The following is a 27,481-nucleotide window of genomic DNA, read 5'->3' on the forward strand; positions in this document are numbered from 1 at the left end:
GCAGCATCAGTCAGAGAGTTTTGCATCCCATGTAGAAAGACTGTAAATGCAAATTGTCAGTCTTTGCAGGTGCAGCAGAACTGAAAATTACAGACTTGCTGTTGCCTATCAGATCTATGGCAAAGTACTAACCTTCAGCAAATAGCATTTTCCATAATATGTGAGTCTGCCTTGCTGCACTAATTAATCTATGCCACAGGGGTGGAAGGGTAGATGTGGGCAAATGTTAGCATTGTTTCTCAGATGCTGCTGTTTTACATTTTGACGTGTAGGTTCTTTTCAACTGCTGATGTAAAGATCTGTATGTCTTTGAAACAGTTGTAATGAAACACCTTACTCGTTGCTAATACAGAAATTCTGCTGGGAGACATATGCGTGCATGTAGCTTTTTATTTTCTTTTTTGTTGTTATTTTGCTTTGTTTAAATTTTAGATGGACTTGTTGATTCATCCAGGCCCATCAATTCATTTGCTTCTCAACCGTGGCATAGTTGTCATAAGCTCATTTATGTACGGCCTAACCCTAAAACTGGTGTTCCTGTTGGGCATTGGCCAATCCCAGAATCTTTTTGGCCTGATCAGAATTCACCAACACTGGTAAGTAAAATAAGAACTGAAAAAAGGATTCTACAACTAATGAAACAGACCGAAAATGAATAATAAAGTAGTTGTTTAGGTTTTTTCTTTCTACTTTCTTTGTCTACTAATGTGATCTGACTTTGCTTTAAAAGGGTAGTTAAAACTATTTTTAACACAGAATGGTATAATCTAATGTAGATACTCTATGCAGTGATGTTTTTTTCCATCTGGAATGTTTACTTCCATGTATATAGTTACTTAATTTGGTAAATTTTTTTTTTTAAAGATTATAAAATTAAACTACAAATTATTTCACATACCACAAATCATAGTGAACCTATTAAATTTTAATTGAAGCTTTATAAAATGCATTTATATGGAAAAAGGAGTATTTGGTTTTGATAGATGAACCGTGTTGTCTCTGCTTAGTATTACTTCATGTATGGACTCTTCTTTCATTAGCAGGAAGAATTAAAACTGAAACGGAAGAGTTACCCCTTTCAGAAAATGAGGGGAAACCAGCACTCATTCCTTCTTTTCTTGCTGAAATGATAATACATTTGGCATATCTTATTAGCCTTTCGAAACATCTCCCTCTTGTTAGGCATGTTCTGTTTCTGTACTTTGCAAGTGCTCAAGGTACTGTTTCCCCCCCCGCCCCCCAGGATTCGAGAGGAAGAAAATCAGACTTAGCAGGGAGTATCTTGAGATATCCTTGGTGAAGTGAGCACAGTTTCACATCTGTAATGCTGTGAACATCAAGCTGAGAAGCAGAGTTAAAGTTGTGTTTTTTGTTTTTTTTTTTTTTTAAACCTATCTGTGATATTATAGGTTGGTTGGCATGGAGGATTTTAAATAGCAAGATAAATAGTTGAATATTAACTATGTTTTTCTCTTGGTGGGAAGAGTGTATGTACGTGTGTGTCTATCTCTGTTTTAAGTTAGAGAATTAATTAATCTGTATTCTATTGTGTGAGCCTGTATCTTTTTCTCTCTTGAAGGAAAATGTAGAAACTGGGAGTTTAAGCCTATAGGATGGTAAAATACATGTGTATGAACCTTTTTAAGAGAACTGATTTGTTTACCGTAAATAGCAGACAATTGATACATTTTTTTCTCCCATCCTTTTAGCCTCCGCGCACAGCTCACCCCGTTGTGAGGTTCTCCTGTGTCGATTGTGAGCCAATGGTAATAGACAAGCTTCCTTTTGACAAGTATGAGCTTGAGCCTTCACCCTTAACACAGTACATCTTGGAACGAAAGTCTCCTCATACCTGCTGGCAGGTATTTGCCCTTTATTTGGTTCTGGAAATGTAATGGGTATCGTAAGGTACTTTAGTATTTGTAAGTCTGGAGAATTGGGGTCTGGTTGCAGACTCTACAGTTGTTGAGAAGAAACGTGTCAAGGTTTCAGTTACCTCCTTTCTAATAGAATTATCAGGAGTCAGAATGAGTGTTCCCTCTACAGGCTTTGTAATCTCATTTAATTCTGTTTCTAGGTCCATCTCATTTTGCTAAGGAATGTGTCCCGCAGGTTCCATTTTCGTCTAAATTGAAATTCTCTGTAGGCTTCCATTTGCTTACAAGGAAAACCTAGCACTAGTTTCCATCATGTTACCTAATCAACAGCTGCAAATAATTTCCACTCGATGGTTGAAATTGCTAATGGGAATTGAATGGAAGCTGTTGATCTTGTTGACTGCATTGGCCTTGAAGAGGTCGAAGTTCTGCTGCTGAAATCCTTTGTCACATGCTCCTTTTGTAATTTTTGGATAAGTGACTTGTTTCTGCTTCCTCTATAAAATAGGGCTTGTAATTCCCTTCTCAATGGTGTTCTTGTAAAAAATAGCTTAATAGGTACATCAGGAGTTTTTGCTTAGTATGATGCTTTAGCTGGAAAGATGGGTTTGGAGGTGTCTCTTTCATGTTTCTGTTTCCCTAATAAATATTACAACTTAACTAAAAATATAACATGCATATTCGTAAGAAAAATTGAAGTTACTTTTTCATAAACTAATTTCAAAAATGTCCTTTAAGCTTAATAGGTACATTATTTGACTAAGTTATTAAAATTACTCGTTTGTTTTTCAAAAACTGCTTTTCTTCTCCTAGCTACATATCAGACCCTTAGAGAAATGGGCTCATTGTCATAGAAACCATGTAACAAACCCTGTTCCTTACACTCCAAAAAAATAGAGGAAAAACACTTTCTTTTTACTGCAAGGTTTACTTTTTTTTTTAGGAAAACTATTTTTGGTTAGATGTGTGTTATTTTGACTGTCCCAATAAGAATATCTACCACCTTTATCCTGTTGAGGTAGTTGTTTGCATGTATTGCTTTCCAAGGTTAATATCCCCATATACATACGCGCTTAAAAAGTCAATGTTAAGAATGTTTTGGCGCTTGGCATAACGAAAAGATGTTTCTTGAATATTTGCTTGTTTTGCTTAGTTTCTATGCTTAAAAAGATTTCATTTATCAGTGTGGTAAATCTTAGTCATGCTGTTTCATGAATCAGAAGACTAATTTCAAACAGGCTGTTTTTTAACATACCCTCAGCAGATGTTCCCTAACCTATTTTAAATAATTGCAAAAACTTTTCAGAGCATTATTTCAAAGTAGTTTTACTAAAGCACTAAAGGTTATACTCTGAAGAGCATTTCCACACTGACTGGCGGTACACTAAATGTTGCATGTCTCAGTTTTGTGTGGCTGGGGAATGTAAGTGCATGCTCGTCCTGATGTGTGCAACCTCAAACTTGGCTGCCCTTGATGATTTACTGTCTTAATGCAATTGGATTCAGACTGATTTTAAATTTTAAATGCCCCATGCTTAATATTCCTCGTATTCTTCTAATACAGTGATATCTCTTATTCTTCATCAGGTGTTTGTGAGTAGCAGTGGAAAATACAGCGAACTTGGCCACCCGTTCGGGTATTTAAAAGCAAGCACTACTTTAACCTGTGTAAACCTCTTTGTGATGCCTTACAACTATCCTGTTTTACTTCCGTTGTTAGGTAGGTAATACATGTCCATTGGACTGCCAACGCAGCTACTTCAGAGTAAAAGAAAAACAATAATGGTTGGTGTTCTGCCTTAGTTTGAGACATTATAAAGTAATGGAGATCAGAGAGTAGAGAATGTTGCAAACTCTTTAACACAATTTGGGAGGAGAGGATTTTCATACCCCCTCTCCCTTTTTTTCTCTCCAGCAGAGGAGGAGAGCTACCTGCTTCCAGTGCATGTTTGATGCTGTTCACCTCCTAGACACGTAGCCTCTTCCTTAACCTGGAGTAAGCTTCAACCTCCATTCTTTTCCCTCATTTAGGGTGTGGTGTATCCAGGTTTTGCAGTTGCTCTCGTAGCAGCTAATTTTTTACTGGAAGATCAGATGCAGCGTTTGTTATGGGTGCTGGGAAGAGGGAATTCCCTGATGCAGTTTAGAGCAGTAAGAAGGAACAGAGCAGTGAAACAACCTACACTTCTTCCCTGCCCAAAGGACCAGTGGTTTTTTCACTCCCACAATGAAATTACTTTCTACAGGAAAGACGGTATGAAAAGGTGCTGTGTGAATAACTGCCATAATAATTGTGGCTGTTGGGTTTCTGACATAAAGGTAAAGGCAGAGAGAACAGTTTCCTGGGTGTTACTAACCCTTTTAGTTGCAGATGCTGCAAGGCTTTTTTGTTCTGTTTTTTTTTTGGGTGTTTTTTTTTTTGGTAGGTGTGTTTAGTAATACAGAATAGCAGTGGAGATCAAGAGAATTAACGTTGACTCTTACTCTTACACAGGATTTTTCGGTTCATTTGTAGAAAAAAACCACAACACAGTTCAGGAATGCTTTTTCATAATCCTGGTCATAACAACAAAAAAAAAATTGTGCTTGCTGACAATTTGAAGTATCTTACATAGTCATCCGTGTAGCCTAATAATTGTCCTAACGTGTGCAAATAGGATATTTCTAGACTAAATTAGACTTTCTGCGAGTTTGTGGCTACTGAGTTACTGCAGCAGATCCACTAGCTGAAAAGCCATCACTGACACCAAATTAATTTCCCTGTTTGATGTTGACACTTGTAGTTCAGCTGTGTCTTCCCTGCCAGCTCTTGTCTTCCCCCTGCCTTTTTTGCAGGGGTGTAAAGCTCTTAGTACTCTTTTGGGAAAGGCATTATTTAGTATGTGTAGTGCGATTCTACAGTTTACTCACCTGGTATCCCACATCTTAAATTTCTGAAGGCTGTTTAAAGGGAAATGAAGAGCTTCCACATTGCCTGAGTTCTAAAGCGGATGTTTTCTCTAGAATGCAAATACTGTGCATTCCGTCTTGTTAACACAAACACATACACAAAGTGTAACCTTCAGATCTTGTTCCAGGACTTTGTTTATTTTTGGTCTCCAAGGCCTTGTGGAATTAAGTTCGGTGGAATACATACAAAACACGAAAGCAGATCTGGCCCCTTTTCTGCGTAGCAGTACAGAGAATTACTAAGATGCATACCTGTTAAATTATTTGTAGGTGTTTTAAAAAATACTGACTGTGGGTTTGTCTCTGTAGGTAGGTAGGGGTTGTTTCTGTTTTTAAGCCCTCCCCCCGTGTCTCAGTGCATACCAATAGTGGCTACTGATGGTGCAGTAGAGGACTGATTTGAGGGTGTAAAACCAATCTTTCGTTACTCTCACCCAGATTAAAAAGGATGTGAGAACTTCCAAGCCCAGGAGAAGCCTTCTCTTTTCAGCCCCTACCACCCACATCGGCACATCAGTGAGGTTCTAGTGGCTTCTGCCCTACTGGTAGAATATTTTGTTGGAGGACTGGGACTTCCCTTGGGATAGTACAGTGGATAATCACTTTCCCTTCCTTCTAGTGACTTTCAGACAAAGCCAAAACCACTTTACAACTGTATTATTTGTACTGTCTTATCAAGTGGTTTGCGTGTGTTCAGCCTTATAAATAGATAGAGAGATGCTTCAGAATTTATTTTTTTTTTTTTACATTTTTGTATTTCTTCTGCATTCTTGAGCAGGAGAAGTTACAATTTTGTTCTTGGAAAATAATGTAAGAGACAGCCCTAAAAGACAGGTAAGATAGGCATGCATGAAGAGGTTTACAGATTATACTTGAATAAACTGAGACACGTTGTAGTGGTCTGTGACTGAAGGAGATAAATTGTACCACATCCTGTATATTTGGTGATTTACATCTTGGTTTCTGCGAGAGTGGATTTGGGAATGCTGTAGCCTCTCCTAGCTTGTAACTTAGTGGGTCTGCTTTTAGAATCTGAAGCTTTATAAGGAAAGGAACCAATTCATGAGACTTCATACAACAGTGAAGCCGCACAGTCCATGTGTTAGCCTGCCCCGTGCACTGTGGGTTGTCTGACATAAATTCTGGTCTCTAGATCGTCTGTGGGGGTAAGACAGACCATGTGGGCTGAGCTGAGCAGCTCCTTTTTGCTCTCGTGGGGAAGGCTAGAGAGGCAGCACGATGAGCTTGAGGTGGTGGTTTGCTCGGAGAACTGGGGAGGTGGGGTGCATTCTCCTCTTGTCTTTTTTTTGCTCAGTGAGGGGCAGACTTCTGAAGACAGAACATTTCACAGATAGATGCTGACGTGCTCTGATGCTGAATATGTACTGCCCTCGGATTATGGAAATTTCCTCTTGAAGGATTGTTGCCATTAACTGATCCTAGCAAGGCTATTGTACTTCATATATTCTTATTTAAAAACAATTGTACAGCCAGGTGAAATGAGGGGTTAGAGCTTAGCAAAGATGGGGTACACCTCTGGATGCTCCTGCCTTGCCCAGGATGTTTCCTTGGCTGATCTTTAGCTGTGTTAGAGGGAGGGCAGGCGCTGCTGAGCCATGGGAGTGCTTATCCATTGGGATCATCATTTGGGACATTGGGAATGTCAGCAGAAGCGGTATTGAAGCAGCCATGGTGAACATGCCACGAGAAAATGGTTAATAGCCTTTCTCTGTGGGTCTAACTATGCAGAAGGCTGAGCATTTAGAAAATGACTGCTCATGAAGGACCGCAACATGGACAGTTTCCTTTGATGATTTTACAGGCTCCTTGAGAGAACCTGCACGTCATGATTTTATATTTTGGAAACCAAGGGCTGTCTTTCTCACAAATGTGAACGTAGCAAGCTGTGGCACTGGGAGGGAGAGCTGAACATTTTGTGTCAATGGAAAGAATGTCGCAATACCTTTTTTTAATGGTGGATACTATTTTACGTTGTAGTGCCTTATTTTTGGCTAGATTATTTGCAGGGAAGGATATTTCCGTGAATATAAAATCATGAGTCTCTATTGCTTCAAACATAGGAGTGTATCTATTAGTGCAGAGGCATTAAGAGAGCTCAGGGAATTACAGGAGCCAGCAGGGAATGGTGCTGTACTTGCTCAGGTAGAACGTAAAGTGAGTGGTGATTTTTTTAAAAACAAACAAACAAAAACCAAGTTTTTACTTTGGTTTACATGGTGCAAGCTGTCACTTACAACTAGACTTGTCACATGAACTGTTTCTGTAATTAGGCTCCAGCTGAACTACTAAAATTACCTGTTGACCATTCTCTCATACTTTCTTTTTTTTTTTTTTTTAACTATTCACTGAACCTGAAAGTGCATCAAGCCCCCTTCCGTGGTACTGGGTGTTAAGGATGTGTATTGGTATCCAGTTTGTCACAATTTGGTTGTTTTGTACACTAATCTGAAGTGGATAAAGACTTTGCAACGCAGTTTTAACTAGTCTGTCTGTAGTTTTACTCGATATCTTCGATTGTTGCAGGTTGTGGCCCTTTCCTAGTGGTTTTTCATTCCGTGTTTCCAATTATCCAGTGCTTTATCTCAGCAGTCTGAGCTCAGAAGTAAAAAGAATTCTGCATTAAATGGACTATACAGAGAGTAGTATCTGAAAATGAATAGATTGGGTTAAAACTAATTTATGAAAGGATATTTTCAATATTTTCGGATTTTATCCACAAAAGTTTGGGATTTAATCTATGAAAGATATAGTTAACTGTGTTACTGTTTACTTGTTTATATAAATGATTATGTGCAGCCCAGGGCACAGCACAAAAAGTACATTTCAAGTGCCTGTGGTGCAATCTGCTGAGAGTGTATGTCTCAAACTCTTGCGATAGAGGCAGGTAAGGTGTTGATGGTGGTGTTCTCTGAAACTTGTGGCTGTGTTTACCACTGTGACCGTCTTCCTTCTAGAGGGCAGGAGTTCCTGCAGTGGGTTCGTGCTGTGGGGAGGCTCTCATTTTAAATAGACAAATCTTTGCTGAAGCTCTATTTAGATTTGAGAACTTCTTACTTGGATAGCAAAGGTCAGGGAGGTGCTTTTGCATTTGACTTCCCAGACTACAGCTCTGCGGTGGATTAAGAATCGCGGCTAATCGAGCATGATGAATGTCAGCGCCGTTGAAGAGTGGCTGTGCAGTCCAACCGTAGGTGTTATTCACTGGTACAGCCTGCACCGTGCAGGGTGCGAGACAGTAATAAAGTGCTGATAAGGGGTTTAAGGTTCAAGTTGTACTCATAACCTGCTCGTAGACTTTAAAATATTAGGGCATACCATGATACTAAACATTTTACACTTTATTTTTTTTTTCCATTTTGAATTTTGGGAGAGGGGTATAGTTTAACTTCTGTTTTGCTGCAAAGAGCTAATAGGCTTATAAGATAAGAATGGATGTTACTTTATATTTGCCATATGCCATGATACCATCACAGTTCTTTTGGATAATAGTGCTAAGCATGTGGTATATTGAGATTTTAAATGGAGGTCTAACTTGTCTTCTCAAACTCCACCCCTCTTCCTTCAGGCCAGGAAAGAGAACAATTAGCATCTGTAGTGTGTTTTTGTTTTATGTGATACAGAATTCATTTAGATTGGAAAATACCTGTAATTAAGTGTGGTTTGACTATGAAAACTTGGAAAATCGTATCTTAACATCTGTTCGATTTGTGCAGAATACTATGCAAGTCAAATTTGCTTCTCCAAATATATCTTCCTGAAAGCTCAGTCTGGAGAAAACGATTTCCTTGCTGCATCTTCCGCACACCCTCTTCTGTGCATCTCTGTCTCCTTCAGCTCTCCCCGGCTCATTTTTGGACATCCCTTTTTCCAGTCCCGCATATCCTTCCAGTAGCCTCACTTTGCCAGCATGTTACAGCCCTGCTGAGGAGAAACTTGATCTCAGTTGATAATCCATAATTTCAAATGGTACATTACAGCATACTCTGTTCGGTTTTGATGTTTAGAGATCACTGTTACACTTTGTAGTGTGCAATGGCGAATAGGCACATGCTTCAAATCAGTGATTGCTAAACGGCAGCATGCACACCTCTAGTGCAAGCAAGGTATTTCTAAAACAGTACCCAAAGGAAATAATCTGTCCAGTTGCCCTTCTTTTAGAGGGCAGCAGTTTTTCTAGCTAACTCCTGTCTCTTGTCTGTATCTGTGGGCGTGTTTGCTGCTCTGGCAGGCTGGAGGTACACCCCTTCTCACCAACTGCTGCTCTTGTCAGCAGAGTCCCGCAAAGCTGACAGCTGAAAGATTTCCCTGCTCTGATATCTTTTTTTTTTTTCTTTCCCTTTGATGCCCAAGAATATTTTTATTGGAGACCAGACTTCATCATACAGGTTGAACAAGAGAAAGCTGGGCTGAAAATGGAAATTGAACCAAATGAATGTTGTTGGGTTTAATCAGATACAGGGAGTCCCTGATGATACAAGAGAGAGGCAAGGGAGGTGACACTCTTAACAGGTGGATCTGTTGCACCTTCCATGCTGCTAGTAGTTGTGTGCGGTGTTTAAGTCTGGTGTACCTTGTAAGTTTGCCTATAATGAGGACTTGGTCTGGATTGTCTGCTGCAGCTAGGACTGGGGGTCCACAATCCTTCAAACCTAAGGTTAAGAACAGATGTTGTGGGGAAGCCCCGTTGGGAGATGGGTGGAGGGAGAAGAAAAGTGGGGGGAAACCCGGCACGTTGAATTTTGGATAATGCTAATGGTTTGGGACTATATAAATGAAACCTTCTTTGTTGTTTTCCTTCTTGCAGATGACTTGTTTAAGGTTCACAAACTTAAGCCAAATCTGAAGTGGCGACAGGCTTTTGACAACTACTTAAAAACCATGCCTCCTTACTACTTACTGGTATGTTCCTTTTCTCCTTTCATCCTCCCGGGTATAATGGCTGATGTGACCAGAGGCGTGTGCATCATACCTCTTCCTAGTAAATCTTGTTTATGTGATTATGATGACATTTTAGGTAGTAAACATTTTGCTTTGCTGAGGTATGTAGATCAGGTCAAACATTTTCAAGAGATAAGTAAATTTCTAGCAATACTGAGTAATAGTAACTATATTAAGATATTAAATGTGTTTTCTGTTCGTGAAATATTAAATAAGCTTTGATCTAAAGTACTTCAGATTGTTCAGAGAAACCAAATTTGGCATTATTTTTGTAACTTGATAAGGAAAATGCAGATTTGTTTGTTTATTAATGTGGGTGAAGTGCTAGAACTTGGGAAGCTGATGCGAAGTGAACTGGCTGGGCCAAATAAAGGGTGGGGGGCGGCACCGTGTCACCTTTTACGTGTAGCTTGGACAATGCACCTCAATATGGACTTGCATCATCCCGGCTATTCTGGTACTGAGCCTTTGAGTGGAAATTGCCAGTGGCACCACACCGTGTGGTGTCTTGGTAATGTGGCATAACGTCCATTGCGAGCTAGTTAGACTACCAAACTCATGTCACATGTTATCTGAATAGACTTGAATTTTAGTGGCCAAAAGTGGAAAAGCTAGAGCACTAATCCATGTGCCTTAGCTTCCTGTAATTGATCTTATAAATTTTTTTTTTAAAGACTTATTCTCTTACTATTGTGTATTTTGTTTTCCTTATAGCCATTAAAGAAAGCCCTAAGGATGATGGGAGCTCCAAATCTGATATCAGATAATTTAGATTGTGGACTTAGTTACAGTGTTATCTCTTACCTTAAAAAACTCAGCCAACAGGTAGTATTGATAAAACCTTTGCAATTAGAAGTGCGTTGATTATTTAGTTTGTGGTAATCTCATTATAAAGCAGTTAATCCCTGTGGGAGTTCATATGGGTGTACAGCATATATTCTAATTGAAGATTGGTGAGCATTTCCCCCGCAAATGTGGATGAATCCAGAGAGATTGTGTAGCCAGTGATTGTGCCTTCTGTAAGTGGTGGAGGGGAGTGCGAAGGACACCTCTTCAGCTACATTTAAAGTATCTGCTAGACCTTTAAACTCCAAAGATTATCACTAATTGGATTTATGACTGCTCTTGCCATTGTTCTTCACAGCTGAAGTCAGAGGCTTGCTCTCAGTGTCATGTTTATTTCCATGTGTGCCTTGGCAATGTGTATGTTCCAAAAAAGTGTATGTTCTTGTCCACGGGGATTAAAGTCATAGTTCAAGCTTTATAGCTAAGCTTTCTGTTTCCTTCGGGTCAAATCCATTCTATGTGTTAAGTGTGACCTGGTGGGAAATAGTCTTGTGTATCTTTTTCTCTTTGTGAAGAATGCCATTTCAGGTGTAACTGTCTGAAAGCTGTGCCTCCTTAGCACAAATGGTTCTTACGACAGTAGCTGAATATCTAGAAGTCAGTGGGGAAGCAGTGCAGCCTTTAAAATTACAAAGAAAAAAATCCTCCGCCTTAAAGAATGCACAAAATACATTCCAAAAGCCTCCGAATGACTGAGCATCTATTAGACATAAAACTTCCCGTGGCATTTCGGTAACTTAATGATATGCAAATGCCTATTATTTATCTGCACTATGGAGCTGAAATGGCTTGAGATGGCTACTGTGGTTTTCACAGACATTCTCAGCACAGGAAACAGTTTAAATGTGTTGGATGCATTATAAGCTCCTGTATAGGGAGAAGCAATTCCAGAACTCTGCGGTGCTCCTGCTGCCCTTAAATTCAGAGTTCCCCACAGATAATGAGGCAAACCCTGCAGAGGATGAGATCTGAGGGAAGTGGGTTGCAATCACTGTGGGGTTTGGGGTTTTGGTTGGTTGGGGTTTTTTTGGAGGTAATGCAAGTGGGTCTTAACTTTGAATACAGTTAATGCTTAATGCAGTAAAATTACCTGTAGCTGCAATAAGGAATCTGTGCTAATTGGAGAAGTAATATGTATTTAGAAACATACTGATGAAACAAATTCCTTTTATGACTTTTCTCCTTTATCTTGTTGCAAAGATACAATGCAAACCTTAGTTTGTAGATTGTTTCAAAAATGAAATCTGGAATTAATGTTGCTGTATCTGAATAATACTGGTTTAGGTGCAGCTTTACAGTAACGTAAAGCATCCCACCATTATTTATTTTTTTTCTTTCCCTTTAAAGATGATTCTTCAGGGACACAAAAGAAAGTCACAAGACTTGCAGCAAAATCAGGGATATTCACAGACCTCCTACTGACATATAAATTTAGATACACTGGCTAAATATTTTTTCCATATGCTAGCACATTAGGATTTCTTTCTACTTGAGATCTAATGTGTGTGATCCAATATATCCCTGGGCAAGTAGTTCTCCCGTTTGTTGTGTAGTTGGGAACTAAATTTATAGTTTTATTCTGTTAATGTACTATGTGTTTTATACTGGAAATCTGCAATGCCTGCTGATTCTTTAACTCATGGTGTGATTCCATTTTAGACAAAAATAGAGTCGGAACGGATAATAGGTTCAGTGGGTAAGAAAGTTCCACAAGAAATTGGAATAAAAGTGAAAAATCACTCCAGTGGCCTCTCCTTGGTACACAGTAGGGATTTTAAGCAACTGCTGCAAGGCATCACTGGGGAATCTCCACTGAGACTGGCGGAAATGAATGTTAAAGAATTTGCTGGCTTCCACATAGGACTTTTAAATAAGGTAAACATGATTAAGCAGTTGATCTCATGTGTTTTAAATGGGTAACTTCTTTGGACTTGGTGTAGAAGAAGGAAGTAAATACTTCCACTGAATTGTGAAGAGTGCAGCATAGGCATAAATAGTGAGAAGAGTAAATGTGATTTTTTTTTTTTTTTTTTTTGCACCTGCTTTTGGGACACTGTTTGAAAATCCCATGGTAGTAAACAAAGATTACTGTGTTTCAAGTGACAATCTCTGCAAAAGACAGCTAGTGCTGTTTGTCCAGGAATTAACATGCTTAGTCTTAATGGAGCTGAAAGAGCTAATGCTGGATAAGGTCTTGTTGAAAAGACAGTTGTTGAGTCTGCTCTGTCCAGTTACAAAGCTCTGAAGTTACTTCAGAATAATTTTTTTTTAATAGTTAGCATTATTACAGTTCATAGAAGAATTTCGCTATGTATGAGAACTGATGGGTTAATTGAAAGTCATTTGTTTTGTTTATAAAACTAGGATTTGAAGCCACAGGCATTCAGAAATGCATATGATATTCCTCGTCGCAATCTTCTAGACCAGCTAACTAGAATGAGAACCAATCTTCTGAAAACACATAGGCTTATCTTGGGGCAGGATGAAGGTAAGTAGCTACCGTTCTTTGTTAACGGTTTGGAGAGAGTACAGCTATTTTTTTTTTTTTTTTTTTTTATTCCCTGAAGTAGTGTTTTCTGTCCTGGGTGTGGGAGGAGAAGTGGCCATTGCATCATCTATTGCGTCAGTCAGTGTCCTTTTCTTCACTCTGAAAGGGAAAGAAGTTTTTGCCTTCTGTCATGCAACATGTCATGCTTGCTTAGATTTTTAAAAATAAGTTTAATGGGAGACCTTTCCTGTACAACAAAAATTCAGTAGACATGTTTTTTATAGTCAGAGTGGCTTAAAGCAGAGGGGCTTCTTTTGTTTTACCTTTGTTAGGTGCTGGGAATCTAAAAAATGCAGTTGTTAGTATAGAGATGAAACTTGCTTAGTTTTCATTCTTCTACTGACAATTAAACTCAGCTCACGCCAGCTTTATTTCTAAAATTGTAGTCTTCAGCTATTTTTCCATAGCGAAAAGAAATAGTCATTTCTAGTTCTTGAGTTCTAGCACTTGCAAGTGAAGTGCGTGAAGTTTGTGTTGCCTTAGTTTTAATGTAGACTAAATTTGAGATCTCTTGTTGTGTTGCAGACTGCCTTCATAGTGTTCCTGTTGCTCAAATGGGAAATTACCAGGAATACTTGAAAATGATGCCTTCACCCCTGCGGGAGATTGACCCAGATCAACCAAAAAGACTTCATACATTTGGCAATCCATTTAAACAGGATAAGAAGGTATGACGAGACACACTATCTACTGTATCTTTATATTTAACATAGAATTTCTCTTCAACAGCTGCAGCATGTTGCTAACCTGTGTAGCTCTTTTGTCATGTGCAAAAGGAGAGGTGTCTTTCGTGTGCTCCAAGAGAAATGTGTAAGGAATCATGCTGATTTACAGAGTCTGTCTCTAGTTACAGTGTACATTAGTTATCTCTGTTCCGAGAGCTGTAAAGTGTTTTGAATGCCACCTGAATTTTAACGCGGAGGGACTTATTCCATCAGTGATGAAACAATTTCTATTTTGTACTGTTTTAAAAAAATTATAAAATTTTTTTTTTCTCTTTTCAGGGTATGATGATCGATGAAGCAGATGAATTTGTCGCTGGGCCTCAGAATAAGATAAAGCGTCCTGGAGAGCCCAATACTCCAGCATCACTAAAGAGAAGGCGTAGCATGTCACCGCTGTTGAGACGGCCACAGTCACCGCCCGTCGTAACGAATCACGTTGGTGGGAAAGGGCCACCCTCAGCTTCTGGATCCCCATCGTATCTGAACCTCAAAGGCCTCCCAGCAAATAAAGGTATGTTGAGTTGTTGCACAGCACGCCACGTGGTCCCAACTCTCTGTGTGCTTTCTGAGTTGATTCAAAAGGGTATATCAGCTTGTACGTAAGCTTTAGTGTTAATTAGGGCTGGGTTTCTTTTTTTGGCCTGGATAAACAGTCTGCTGTTATAGCCAATGAAGTCTGGAATAAAAAATAATTTTGAGTAACTGTTTTAAAAAAATAATAAAAAATACTGAAACCTTTCTTCAAAGTGGTTTGGAGTTGGCAAGGATTTCAGATCATCTGTTATTTCTCATTTGTGTATTCCGTGGTGGGGAAGGAAAGTTAAAATATGGTTATGTTTTCATTTTCCACAAATACTGATTTTCTTACCCACCTATTGCAGCAAACTGAGTCATAGGAAAACGCTGTTAGCTGAAACTGGGGGAAGGAAGGAAAACATTAGTTTACTTCGAAGTCATAACACTGCAATAGGAGTACAGAGAATGGTGACTTCATGATAGTGACACGAGATGGCAACAGTCTAAAGGGAAGTATTCCCTTAGCCACATCAAAGGTTGAATAAAAGTATTGGAGAGTTGTTTAGCACTGTCACGTCACTACACAGTACTTCAAACAAGAAAGGATATGGAACTATTTCCTTTTGGGTTTTTGATACTGCAGTTATGCACTAGTAAGATATATATTTTTAATTTATAGATGCCAATAACAGTGTTGTCCAAGATGGCAATGGAGAGAAGAAAGCAGAAAATTGTCAGTCACTGGAGAAGCAAATTGATGGCTTACCTGTGCAAATGGCTCCGTCGGTTCCAGCTGCTATGGGAGAGGATGAAATGTTACCCAATGACTTAGACTCTCTGCCTGTTGAATTCAATTGTTTAAGTGAAGATGGATTGGATCATAAACCTGGTACCAACGCGCTTGTTCGAGGGCCTCTAAATTACAGTGTGACTGGAGATGACCAAAAACGGGCGATGGAGTCTACTTCTGAATCTGTGCCAAATTCATTCAAAATAACACCTATGATGTTGGAGGGAAGCAATGCTGATATCAAAATTAAAGTGATGAAAGAGGTTCGCAAACCTGGAAGAAGTAAGTTGTGTTGGGTTTTAGTTCGTTTGTTTTTTTTTTTTAGTATATTATCCATGGTGCTAGGGACAAGACTTTTTCTTGAAACAAGGAGCTATTTTCAATACACATACAACTTTAGATTTTGGATAATTTCTGATTGCGTGCATATGAACAATGGAGGGACAAAAAGGAAGAAAATTCTTACATGCTGGGCAGGTGAGTTAAAGTTTAGACACAGCAGTGTTTGGGAAGTTGAGTGCCAAGTGACCTTGTTGGCCCTTGAAGGTAGGTTAACTGCTCTAAGAGGTACCCTGTGAAAGCGCCTTTCAGAGGTTTTGTTTGTGTAGCTCTATGAAGGTGTTACCAACGGTCTAATGATACTGGATAGACTTGGCCTCGTGCTGCCCTGCTCCTTGTGTATGCCTAGTGTACCTCTTTGCTTTGTGTCCATCAAAACTTCCTTTGGAGGGCAAAGGCATGTGTAGCTACAAAGATGCATCTTGGAATATGTTTGAAAGGGAATCTTAACAGTTAATAGCGAAGTGATAATTTTTTCATTTCGTGATATGAACACTAGATATCGTTTAGTGATATGGCTAGTGATGAAACACTGTTGTAAAACTCTTTAAGAACTAATACTAAAAATTATCTCCTTTTTTCCTGTAAAGTTTGGTTAAGCCCCCAAAATTATAAAATGTTGTGAGGAAAAGTAACTTGCCTCCTCAGCTTTTGTCACGTGTTTTGCCTGTACTTGTATACAGGATCAAAACCAAAACACTAACCTGAAACTCCAAATAACGTATGTGGTGTGGGATTTGCCATAGGCATAATCTTTCTGTTTTTTCTTGAATGGCAAACGTCCCTAATGTGGTCTGTGTCTGAACTAATTATGTCTACAAATTAAACTATTGAATGTTTTTCAAATGCATTGTCAAGTGCCAGTTAGTAGTAAATGGACTAGTCTTCTTAAGTCTTTCTGATCTTGCATTGCTTTCCCAGAACTTAATATTTTATTGAGGCACATAATCATTGTGGCAGCCTGAGGCTGTTGAGAGATGAAGCCATTTTTATGCTGCATCTGTATTTTATTTTTAAGATGTTTTAAAACTTCCTAAATGGGTATGTCTTTGCTTCCAGTTTTGCCAAGTGGGCTCATCTAATCGTACACCAAATTTGTCTGGTAAATGGTGATATAGAGTAAAATAGTACTACGTTCAGTATGAGTCACCTGTCTTGCTGCAGAGTTGAGGCAGTCATCAAAGAGAGAGGAGAAATAGTAGTGGGTTAAATATGTACATATATTCACAGTTGTGACCGTATATCCTCTCTGTGCCTGCTGCATCGCTCTGAGCAGGCTCTTAGTCACAGCACCGTAAATACCTCCACACTGGGTTCAACTACAGAAAATACTGAAACAGTGCCATTTTTTGTTTCGAATATAATGTGTCCAGTTCATTCTTTCGCAGTGGGTATATTTACTTGGTACCAGTAAGGTAGTCATATTAATAGTGCCCACGCTAAAAATTAATCTTTCTAAGAGAACTGATCCTAACCTCTGCTTTCAGAAATGAACAGCTCTAGGTTAAAACAGGGCTTGGTGGCCCTACGTGCATATTAACTGCTAATGGTGGCACTGCGGTGGTGGAGGTATGAGGCTTCTCTGCCTACCCTGCATTTTCTGAGGACAGCTGTTTCTAGTTGCTGCTCTTAAGGAGAACCTAATTCTTTGGTGCCATGTTCAAATACCAGACCATCAGTATCACTTTTCAGATTATTGGTATCACCTGCTTTCTGTGCATAAACCTAACGCGGGGTTGTCTTTTTTCTTGCCGTACATGTATTGCTGTACACAGAAGTGTGAAACTGTGCTCTGCTTTTTCTTTTGGCTGTTAAACTTAATTGAAAACACACTTGCAATATTTATTTTTAATATATGGTTGGATTTTAATTTTTTTTTTTTTAGATTATGAAAAAATTTTCACTCTTCTTGAGGAGGTGCAAGGACCTATGGAAATTCAGAAGTATTTCATTGAATTTGCTATCAAGGAAGCAGCAAGGTTTGTATGGTTATAAATGACTCAGCCATAAATTAAATGTTAATTTAGATCATTATAGTAAATCATAAACTTTTCCAGTACTAGTATTTTCTGTTTTCCTTTTTGACATATTTCAATTATTATAGTTGTTTTAGTGGTCAACCCATTATTTTTTTATGCAGTAAGTGGTCTTTACTTGAAGTTTAAATGTAATATAGAGACGTGGGTCATTATTGAAGACTGACACAAAGTGTGGGTGGGTTGGGGTAGGGGGTGGGTTTTGGTAGGGTGGCTGTATTAAATTAAATTTTCTGGCCATTCTAACACCAGAAATAAAGCAAGCTCTTCCCTACTGGAAATAGAGAGCCTCTGGTAATATGATTTGTCATGGCTGAATAGTGTTGGGTTGTATTTTTGGAAGAAAAGAGTCTAAATTGCTCTCCCTCTCTTCCTTAGGTTTAAAAAACGGGTCTTAATACAACACTTAGAGAGAATACTAGAGGAACTAGAGTTGAACAGCCTACCCAACAGAGTTAATCATGTCAACAGTAGATAATAATGAACCGGCCAGACGAATATGGACCAAGAATGAGTTTGCTGTGCCGCAGAAGAGTGGAAGAGGATGTAGCTGCTGCCCTCACCATCTTGGCAGTCAAGTGATTTTACTGTCACAGTCTGAGAAGAAGCAGTGGAGCTTTAACTTTAAGAACCTCTATCGGCAGAAGCTGGGCTATAACCTTAAGGATTTGCTATGAAAGGTGTGGCTTTTTCCTGTGGAGGGTGCTATTTGCTCAACAGGCTGAAGAAAATAACCATTGCTGCCCCTCCTGCAGGTGATGAGAATTTACTCATTTGAACGCTGTCATTAGACATTTACGTGCTATAGGCAGCAGGTTGCACTAAAATGGGGCACTGTCAAATGCACACACTGTCTGCATCGTGGAGAGAGCCCGTGTGTTCCCAAAAAAAAAAACCTTCCCAGAACACCTGCACTGGTAAAATTGCATGTTGCCACCACAGAGACAAGGGTCTTGTTCCCGAGAACTGCTAGCCATGCCTTTAAACTTGAGATTCAGTGTAGATTGAGAGTAAAGAAACTGCTATTGTGTTAATGAAAGCTAAAGACAGCCCTGTGACTGTTACCACCCGATGGTCACTAAACAATCTACCTCAGACTCTCTTCTGTTTTGTCTGCAGACATTATGAAAGTGCACCTGAGGCTTCCCAGGTCCCCGACTTCAGTTCTCTTTCATCCTGTGAGGAGGACGGAGATTCTTCAGGTGGCCTTGGCACACGCTGTGCTTTGGAAGCACTAAAAGGAAACGCTTTTAAAAACGTGTATTTTAATGTTCATACAAAAGAGATTATTTTGAACAGTATTGTTACCAGATCACTAATTTGATATTTTAACTGTATAAATTTTTTGGAACATATGTATATATAAAATAAACCATTTTATTAATTTTTAATAAGTGCTAATCTGAGGAGTCTGTAGCGGGCAGCACCGAGTTCCTATTTTTGTAAAAGCAGTGAGTAGTGTAGCTGTACTGCAGCTGAACCTGATCCGCACGCCCTCAAACACAGCTTGCAGTTAGAGTTGCAGAATGCGTTTGTATCCTGGAGCACCTGCCCCATCACTCAGCTCAGCCTGCGCAGGGGGCATGTTTTTACTCCGTATTAAAGGCACTAAGTTCCAATTTACCAAATCCCTGGTTACCTGTGCTGGTACCCTCTCCTCCGTTCCTCTTACTGTTTTGTCCAAAGGTCATTTTATATATTGCAGAATGTACAAAGAAGACGGAAGCACCTGCATGTAATTATTTTTTTCCTTTAAAGCAGTACCGATGATGTGCCAGTAGCAAGCGGCTCTTCTGATAACTGTGTATTGTCAGTTGTTCGCACATAACATCCTCTGATCCTTTAACAGCTTTCTTTTAAAGGCAGGTTGCAGTTGTGCTCATGTTAAGTAGCTCTTTACCTTGTACTGCCAATATCCTGGGGATTCCGGTTGACTAGCTGATGCGTGAGAGGCAGAAAGACAGATTTTAGCTGGTGAGCCTTTACTTCGCTGTTCCTGCTGGTATTTTTAGTACCAGACAGCCTGTGAGACATCTTTTCCATCCGCTCTGAAGCAGTGGCCTTGTCTTTCTGGAAGATGCAGTTGGACCATTGGAATTACCCCAGCGAAATTCAAGACGGAAATAAAATCCAGCAACAGCAAATCTCTGTCACAGTGTTATATGAATGAAGTGACACCGGGAAAAGCGTTACTATAAATGTGTCCTAATTCTTCTCTTGGAAGTAAATTTTATTCATCTGTACAGTTGAATATTTAAAAGAAAACCACAGAAATACCTTGGAATGATACAAAGTAGGGATTCACTCCTTCATAATCGTTACGTGGAAGCTGTATGTCACCAAGATAGACCTCCCATGCCTAATGATGGACTCTTAAAAGGGAATTTATTTACAGAAGGTCAGATATACTGTGCATACCTTGTTTTAAAATGGTCTGGTTGCAAGCATCCAGTTGCCTGTAATACGCTATTTTTGAAGTCGTAGGTGGTAAGAGGAGACAGCTCTCTTCTATCTAGTTAATGGTCATTTAATTTTCTTTCCTGGTTCCAGAGACACTCATTTGATGATACTGTGTCTGAGCAGGGGCCGAGTGTTTAACTAGTGACCTTGTTAGTATGTAAACCAGCTCTTCTGATGTGATGCAGTTGGCTGCCAAATTAACTACAGGAAGCTGATGACTCTCATTCACTTGTTTGGAATCTTACACCTGAGAAAACGCACAGAAATGATAAAATAGTCTATTTGAGTCCGAGCAGTGAGAATTTTCCCTGATTCTGAATAAATGGAATTTGGATCAGAATATTGGAGGGGAAGAAATGTTACAGTGGACTGGACGTGAGCCTTCGTAAGAAGGAAGGAAGATGTGCCATCCTCATGGGTGGCATCAGTGCAGAGATGAAGAAAATGGAGCGACAGCGCTCCATCGAAGCGCGCACAGCCCTGCCTCCCAAACGGAGCAGGAAATGAACGTTGCTTGCTTAGGAAACAGTAAATGCTCCATGACTGCATGAAGGAGAATCTTAACAGAGAGAACTGGTCGTTAGACAAACAGCCATGCTGGATGGGGACGGAACAGGCATTGAACAAGCCGCAAGCTGGGAATGGGGTGTTTCACTTGGGTGTGCGACCAGGCCCGCCAGGAGAGACTGCACTAACGTCAAGCCCTGCCTTTTCTAGGTAGAGACCATGACCCCAACAGCTGCCTTACCGAGATCGTGTCCAGTCTGTGCCACAGATGAGCCTCTGCGTAACAGGAGTGTTCTCAGGAAGGGCTCAGGACACAGTGTGGGGCCACAAACACCCGGGATGAGGGGAAGGAGTCTGGAAAGCTGTTAAACTGGAATGTTAGGAAGTGGGGAAAAGTAACACAGCTCGCCGTGTTTCCTGTAAGGAGCATTGTTGAACAATCTGAATTAATGAATTAAGCGCTTAGCTTCCTGATGTGAGTAGAAGGGCTGTCTGGTACTTTGGAGTCTGGATACCTATATGTATTCTGCTGCTTCTGTTTCCTGCCCCTCTCGTAACTAGGTATCCTCATTGCTCAGTATCTTGATTTTTATTTTTTTTTCCCTTGTAAACCCCAAGGAGTTTTGCTCTTCCCTAAAAAGAGCCCATAGCCACGCAGCTCCCAGCCCAGTTGCTGGTGGCAGATGTCTGCTAGGTGCTGCTGTTCCCACTTCACGTGCGCAGTGCATTTATGATGGGCAAGTGTATTCTTGCCCATGCTTAACCAGCATCAGAAAAGGATTGTCATCTTCCAAAATACAAGCCGCAGAGGCTGTTACTGTGCTAGGTTTGACTTTGCAGTGGTCAAGCAATTGTGTAACTCCCTTTACAGGAAAGCACAAAACCGAAAAAAACTCCAGCCGTTTTTTTTTCTCTGATTTTTCTTTTGGTGATTTGCTCCAGGTTCTGCCTCTAAACTGGCTGGCTGAAATGGCAGCAGTGTAGGGTATTGAGTGTATTTCCTTTTGTTCTGTTTTTTAATATCTACGAAGAAATGGAAATTTTCTGATGGAAAAATACGAGTGGAAATGCATTGGCTGAGAGAAAGAAACAAAAAAAAAAAACTATAAAAGCTAAACTATATTGTTTCGTATTAGCAACATGGCAACGTCACACCTTTAGCAAATGAACTCTAGAGTGCTTTTCTTGAAGAATAAACAACCCAGTTAAGCTGAAAACAAGGCCAAAGACACTTCAGATCTGGCAGAAGGGAGGTTTGGCAGAGATCTGGAGGAAGGATGTTAGTCACTGGATTTAAAAGGAGCTGCTGCTCTCAGGTCTGCAAAAACAAGCTGAAGTCTGTCTTAAGTGGAAAAGGAAGAAACTGGAGAAAAATAACACCTTGGGATTTAGCAAAAATCTTGTGGCCTGCAGGAATTACAGTTAAACTGTACTTCTAAATCTGAATCGTGCGATCAGTTTTTGTCTGCCTTATTTGGGCTGTCATTTCAGGGAGGGAGGCCCAAACCAAAAAGGCTGGGCCTGTCTGATTTTTCGCCATTCCAGTTCAGCTGCAACCTGGCGTGTTGTTCTGTCCTTGAAAGTAGACTCTTGGCTTTAGCCTTGGTGCTTTTTCTTCCATCATTCTGTGTTGTCAGTGTTTTCGACTGTCTCTCGGTCGTGGCTAAAGCAGCGTGGCAGTTTTGCGGAACCCTGTTGTTGCCCGTCAAGCCGGGAGCGTGGGTAGAGTCTATGGGTAGAGTTGGTAGGGAGAGCAGCTGCTGCTTGCTATGAAAGCTCAACTTCATCTGTTGGACTTCAGAGCCTTCGTTTTAAAAGCTTGTGAGCTGCTTCTGAGGGCTAGGAGTGCAAATCTCGTAACCAGCAGCAGATTATTCAGAGTTCAGAAGAAGAACGCACCAAGGAGGGAGTTAAACTGTTGGTACAGTCTTGTGCTAAACTCGCTGGAGGGTATTTTCATATGCAGTAGAAGAACATAGCTGTGTACGCCTTCCCCGAGGAACGGTGACCGCTGATATCATGTAAAGAAAACAAAATCCCCCTTTACCATCAGTTGGGGACCTGTCAAAGGAGCTGCGTTTTTTAAGATTTTGAGCCTGGGCAGAAGCTCTTAAAGAATTTATGGTGAAGTGCAAACGAGTAGTTTGGCCTGGGAAAGGCGGTGGAATGGAAACCCCCGATCAGATTTTTGCTGGAGATTTATTTGGGTTTTTTTGAGAGCTTGGGGAAGTTTCACCTCCACATCTGCAACGGGAATTTCATGCCTATTTTCTGCTCCTGGATCAGCTCCAACGGCAGTGGAAGTAGCTGGATCTTTGGCCTGTGTATATGCTTGCTGTCAGCTCAATCACTGCCACTCCTCTAATGCAGGCAGTCTGGCACGACGTCCCTTAAAACATTGGGAACCTCTGGCAATTTGCTGTATCCCAGTGCTCCGCTCGCCACTGCTGAGCAGCTGGTAGGAGGCACAGACAGCTATTTGCGAAACATCCTCACAGTGTGGGCCCATTTGTGAAATGCTTACAACCTCGCAGAGCAGTGAAATGGGAGGAGAGGTTTATAAAGCATTTTGGTAGGTAGAAGAGCAAAGCTTTATTTGTGTGGTCAGCCTGTTTTCTTGACTTTTTTTTTTTCCCCAAAGTCTGTGCATATTTTAATGTTACATTTTATTTGTCAATATTTAATGTGTCGAGTATTACATGTGGTGTAATGGTGGTGAGGCACTGGCACAGGATGCCCAAAGCGGTGGTAGCTGCCCCGTCCCTGGAGGTGTTCAAGGCCAGGCTGGACGGGGCTTGGAGCAACCTGGTCTGGTGGGAGGTGTCCCTGCCCAGGGCAGGGGCGTGGAACAGGATGTCTTTAAGGTCCCTTCCAACCCGAACCATTCCGTGATTCTATATCAAAGAGGGATTCAGCCTTTTGTAAAAGCTGGAGTTAGAAGACTTCCTCTCTTGCTTTGTCTTGCAGCAGTGCCCCGTCTGCTTGTGCAGAGGTGGCCCTTGGAGAGCAGGACGCTGGGCTCTGCTCAGGTTGTGCCCGGGGAGGGACTTGGCTCTGGAGCAGTCGCAGGTTTTGGGTATGTGACGATAGGCAACTGGAACTGGATGGTAGCTGGGTTTGTTGAAACGCACGTAGTGTTTCTTGAGGTGGTGGTGGTGGTGTGAGCAGTTACTGTGTGGGCACAGGTTTTTAAAGCTGTCAGTATAACTGGGGTTTGATCATCAACAGTTTAAGGTGTTTTGATCAGTCCGTGCTGCTGTAGTAGTTGCCTGATCTCTTGGTAGTGGATATCTCAGGCTTCAAGGGTGCTTTCCTAAGTAGGACAAAAATAAAAATGAGTCCTCTTCCCTATGACTAAAAAATGATATAAAAAAAAGGCATTTTGCCGATTGCAGATGATTATAATGCAGCTGCTCTACAGTGACATCCCAGCCGTGGAAAAATAACGCTGGTTCTTTGAGCTATTTTCCAGGCCATGCAGCGTATTAAAATCCTTCATGCACAGCTGGCACATTTAACTTTGATTATGTTGTTGAAGTGACTGATCTGAGAGCAGTCTGGATCCCAGTTGCTTGCAGAATTTGAAAATAAGGTTGTTCCAATTCATCTGCAGTTGGTTATTTTGGAAGAGAGACAAACTATCTCAAGTACTTTTAGGGCTGCTAATTAAAGTCTTGCGGCACTCCTCTGAGAGAGTCTTTAAAGATGGACGGAGGGACTTACCCAAGGTCGCATAGTGTGGCACGAGCAAAGATGATTATAAAATCCATGCCCTAATTTGGTCTTGTACGTGGAATTATTTCCCCGGTGTTGAAAACCCCACCACAAAACAACACGCTGGCAGCTCTTGTGCGTGTCGGGGGGCTCCTCCCTGTGCTCTCTGAGCTGCCAGCCTGGCTCTGGCACGGGGGGGGGAGCTGAAAGGACAGAGGTGGCCTTTTGCTGGAAGCATGCTTCTGGGGCTGGAAAAAAGCAGGAGCTTGGAAAGAGGGAGCTGGGAAGGCTGTAGAGAAGTTGCCCAAGCCCGTAGGTGCTCGTGGTGTTACTGCCTCCTCTTTAAAGTTGGGTTCTGGCTTCTGACCTGAGCTGCTCTGGCACCTTTTCTTTCTCAGCTGTGTAAAGGTGTATTCTTAAATTCCTCTGGCATCCCCGCGTTCAGGGCTTCTCCCTCTGCCAACGAGAAGCAGGCAGAGCATGGAAACTGCTATCAAAAATGATTGTTAGTGGAAAGGGAGGACTGACGAGCTCTGGAAGAGGCTGTTGTAAGTGTGTTGCATTCAGCAAATCCCTCTGCAGGAGCGTTGTTGGAACAGGGGAGTTGGAATGTGTGGCACTTGCAGCGCTGGGCTCGCCGGGAGGCGGCTGCGGGCAGGGCATGCCGGGGCTCAGCGTGCTGGGAGACATGCTGGGAAGGAGGATGCTGGCCTGGCCGTGGCCATCCCTGCGGCTTGCAGCAGGTGAAACCGGGTGAGACGGGCTGCGGGCAGCTGGCCCTGGGCTGCCCTGGGGAGAGGCGGTTGGCGGTGAGTCACGGCCCGGGCCGTGATGGGGAACTGTTGCTGGAAAAGAGGTTGAGCAATGGCTGGTTGAGTGGTGGCTCTTTCCAGAAGCGCACACAACAGGACCCCGAGGGGGCTCTGACCTCGCCGGGCAGCTGAAAGCTGGGTTGTGGTCTGGGTTCCAGGTGGCCAAACACTGCGTTCCTGCAGGTGGAAGCAGAGCAGGGTCTCCTTCCCCAGGTCTGCGTGGTACTCCTGGACTTGGTGTGCCTGCTCTGCTGGGGTGAGAAGGGGCCATGAAAGCATGGAAACAAGAGGGACTGCTCTCATCGTGATAGGGGACTAGTAAGAGGTTTAAAATGGCAATGAAAGCCTTGCTCTGTTCATCCCCAGGCACAGACATGCCTATGGGGACCCCCTCAGGTGGAGGCGGTGACTTTGGGGATGCCATCGCAGGTGCTTGGCGTGCAGCCAGCGTCGGTGCCCTGCGAGCGGGGTGTCGCGATGCCGTGATGGCCTTCTGCTCTGCTCGTCCTGGAACCACATCTGACGTGACTCACCTCTCTGTTTTCAGTGCTCCTGTCTTAACTTGTGCCCTGGCTGAGAGTGTCCCAGTGCTCTGCTCCCCGGAACGGGTTTGAGCCCTGTTTCTGGCCCTCTCAAGCTCTGCAGTTACCGGTTAGGTGTGAGAAGCGAGGGCAGAGAGGAGAGGGCCTTGCAGACCTCCCCTTGCCACTGTTCACATAATGCGGAATCAGGAGACATCTCCGCCTGTCCCTTCCAGAGATTGTCCCCTCCTGCCAGCCCTGGCCAACCCAAGGCCGTACCTGCAGCAGACCTGGGTTTATGAAGCAGCTTCTTGCACCCCATGGGATATGTGGGTCCCTCCCACGTGAGGTGAAGGCGGGTCTCGCTCTGCTGTGGCTTTTCCTTTGTGATCTGAAGCAGCTGTATCCAAACCGGTATTGAAGTCGCAGCCGGCTTCTGCTTCACGGTGATGGTGGCAACTTTGATGTTGAAATGGCACCGCTCTCACCCGGGTCCCTGGGCCCATCTGTCTGTGATGGGAGGCTGCAGACCAGAAGCAGCGTGGTGGGCTTGGAGAAGGTGAGGGGGTCATGGGGCCCCTTCTCTCCCCTCCGTGTGCTTTGCGTTGTGCTGGGGAGGTGGTGCCTAGTGGTGGGGTTGTCCTTGCCGGGGGCTGAGCCCAGGCCTGCTGGTGCCCTGGAGGCTCCGGAATGTCCTGGGGAGTGACAGCTTCATGTGGACGTGGGGAAACAAGCTGCTCCTTGGAGCTCCTGCCAAACTGGCTCCTCCAAAATTGCTTCTTGATGCAGGTGTCTTGTTTTGTGCACGTCTGCGTCCAGGACGGGGGAATAAATCGCTGCTTCAGCATTTGCTGTGTGCGCCAGGAGCTCTTCTGCATCCTGCGCTGTAGCGGAGCCCTCCCGGGGACAGGGGACACCGGGGCTTGGAGGACGTCAGCACTGGCCTTGGGTGGCTGGCTCTGAATGGGGAGACCTTAGAGCGACTTTCCAGTGTCTGAAGGGGCTACAGGAAAGCTGGGGAGGGACTATTTACAAGGGCATGTAGTGATAGCATGAGGGGTAATGGCTTCAAACTGGAAGAGGGGAGATTTAGATGAGATGTGAGGAAGAAATTCTTTGCTGTGAGGGTGGTGAGCCCCTGGCCCAGGTTGCCCAGAGAAGCTGTGGCTGCCCCATCCCTGGAGGGGTTCGAGGCCAGGCTGGACGGGGCTTGGAGCAACCTGGTCTGGTGGGAGGTGTCCCTGCCCAGGGCAGGGGGTGGCACTGGGTGGGCTTTCAGGTCCCTTCCAACCCAAACCAATCTACAATTCTATGATAAAATATACAGCAGAAATACCTTGGGGAAGGAGGGGGAATTTTTTCTTTCCTTTCTTTTTTTTTTTTTTAAATTTTTTTTTTTTTTTAAATCCAAAGTGAAGTCCTCCTGCAGCACAGCGTGCCTCCGGCAAATCCCGGGGAAACTGGTTGATCCAGCACCAGCCCAGGCAGGGAGGGCCGTGCCAGCACCGGGTGCTCGGCATGGCATAAGGGTTACTCCAGGGCTGCGATGTCCGGGAGGCTGTGGGTTGCCCGTGACCTCTAGCCTAGGATGAACCATTGGTTTGATATTCCAAATATCACCTTTTTAAATATTTGGGTTTTGGTGTGTTTTTTTTTCTCTCCTCTCTTTTCCTTTGGGAATGGCCTGATGACACGGCACAGCCTGGGCCCCAGCCAAAGAGCCCTGGGGCTTGTGTTCCTGCTCGCGCTGCCAGGCTCCGGCTGCCTCCCTGCGTCCTGAACTCCCCCTCGCCTTTCTTGGCTGGAAAAAGGATTAAGTTAGCAGGACAGGAAAATTAATTAGCTGCCATTTTAAGGATGGAGCTTTTGTTGCAGTCCGAAG

General features: G+C 42.4%; 1 protein-coding gene across 13 annotated transcripts in view; it reads left to right on the plus strand.

Annotated features, from left to right (window-relative positions):
* Positions 1-22,116, plus strand: part of LOC141748218 (integrator complex subunit 6-like) — a 67,882-nt gene extending 45,766 nt beyond the window's left edge. For 5 of the 13 annotated variants that reach the window (XM_074599889.1, XM_074599893.1, XM_074599892.1 and 2 more), the window contains 12 exons: positions 433-596; positions 1,710-1,862; positions 3,465-3,597; positions 9,652-9,746; positions 10,500-10,610; positions 12,291-12,506; positions 12,996-13,119; positions 13,705-13,847; positions 14,184-14,415; positions 15,100-15,492; positions 17,435-17,528; positions 17,964-22,116. In XM_074599889.1, the coding sequence (XP_074455990.1) occupies positions 433-596; positions 1,710-1,862; positions 3,465-3,597; positions 9,652-9,746; positions 10,500-10,610; positions 12,291-12,506; positions 12,996-13,119; positions 13,705-13,847; positions 14,184-14,415; positions 15,100-15,492; positions 17,435-17,528; positions 17,964-18,063 (1,958 nt within the window). In that variant the 3' untranslated portion in view covers positions 18,064-22,116. Of the gene's footprint in view, positions 1-432; positions 597-1,709; positions 1,863-2,077; positions 3,598-3,792; positions 3,874-9,651; positions 9,747-10,499; positions 10,611-12,290; positions 12,507-12,995; positions 13,120-13,704; positions 13,848-14,183; positions 14,416-15,099; positions 15,493-17,434; positions 17,529-17,963 lie in introns of those variants that run through there. The other 8 variants (XR_012588947.1, XR_012588948.1, XR_012588949.1 and 5 more) reach the window with 8 other exon arrangements.
* Positions 22,117-27,481: the final 5,365 nt, after the last annotated feature.

The sequence above is a fragment of the Larus michahellis genome, chromosome 9 (assembly GCF_964199755.1).
Source record: "Larus michahellis chromosome 9, bLarMic1.1, whole genome shotgun sequence".
Classification (NCBI taxonomy): domain Eukaryota; kingdom Metazoa; phylum Chordata; class Aves; order Charadriiformes; family Laridae; genus Larus; species Larus michahellis.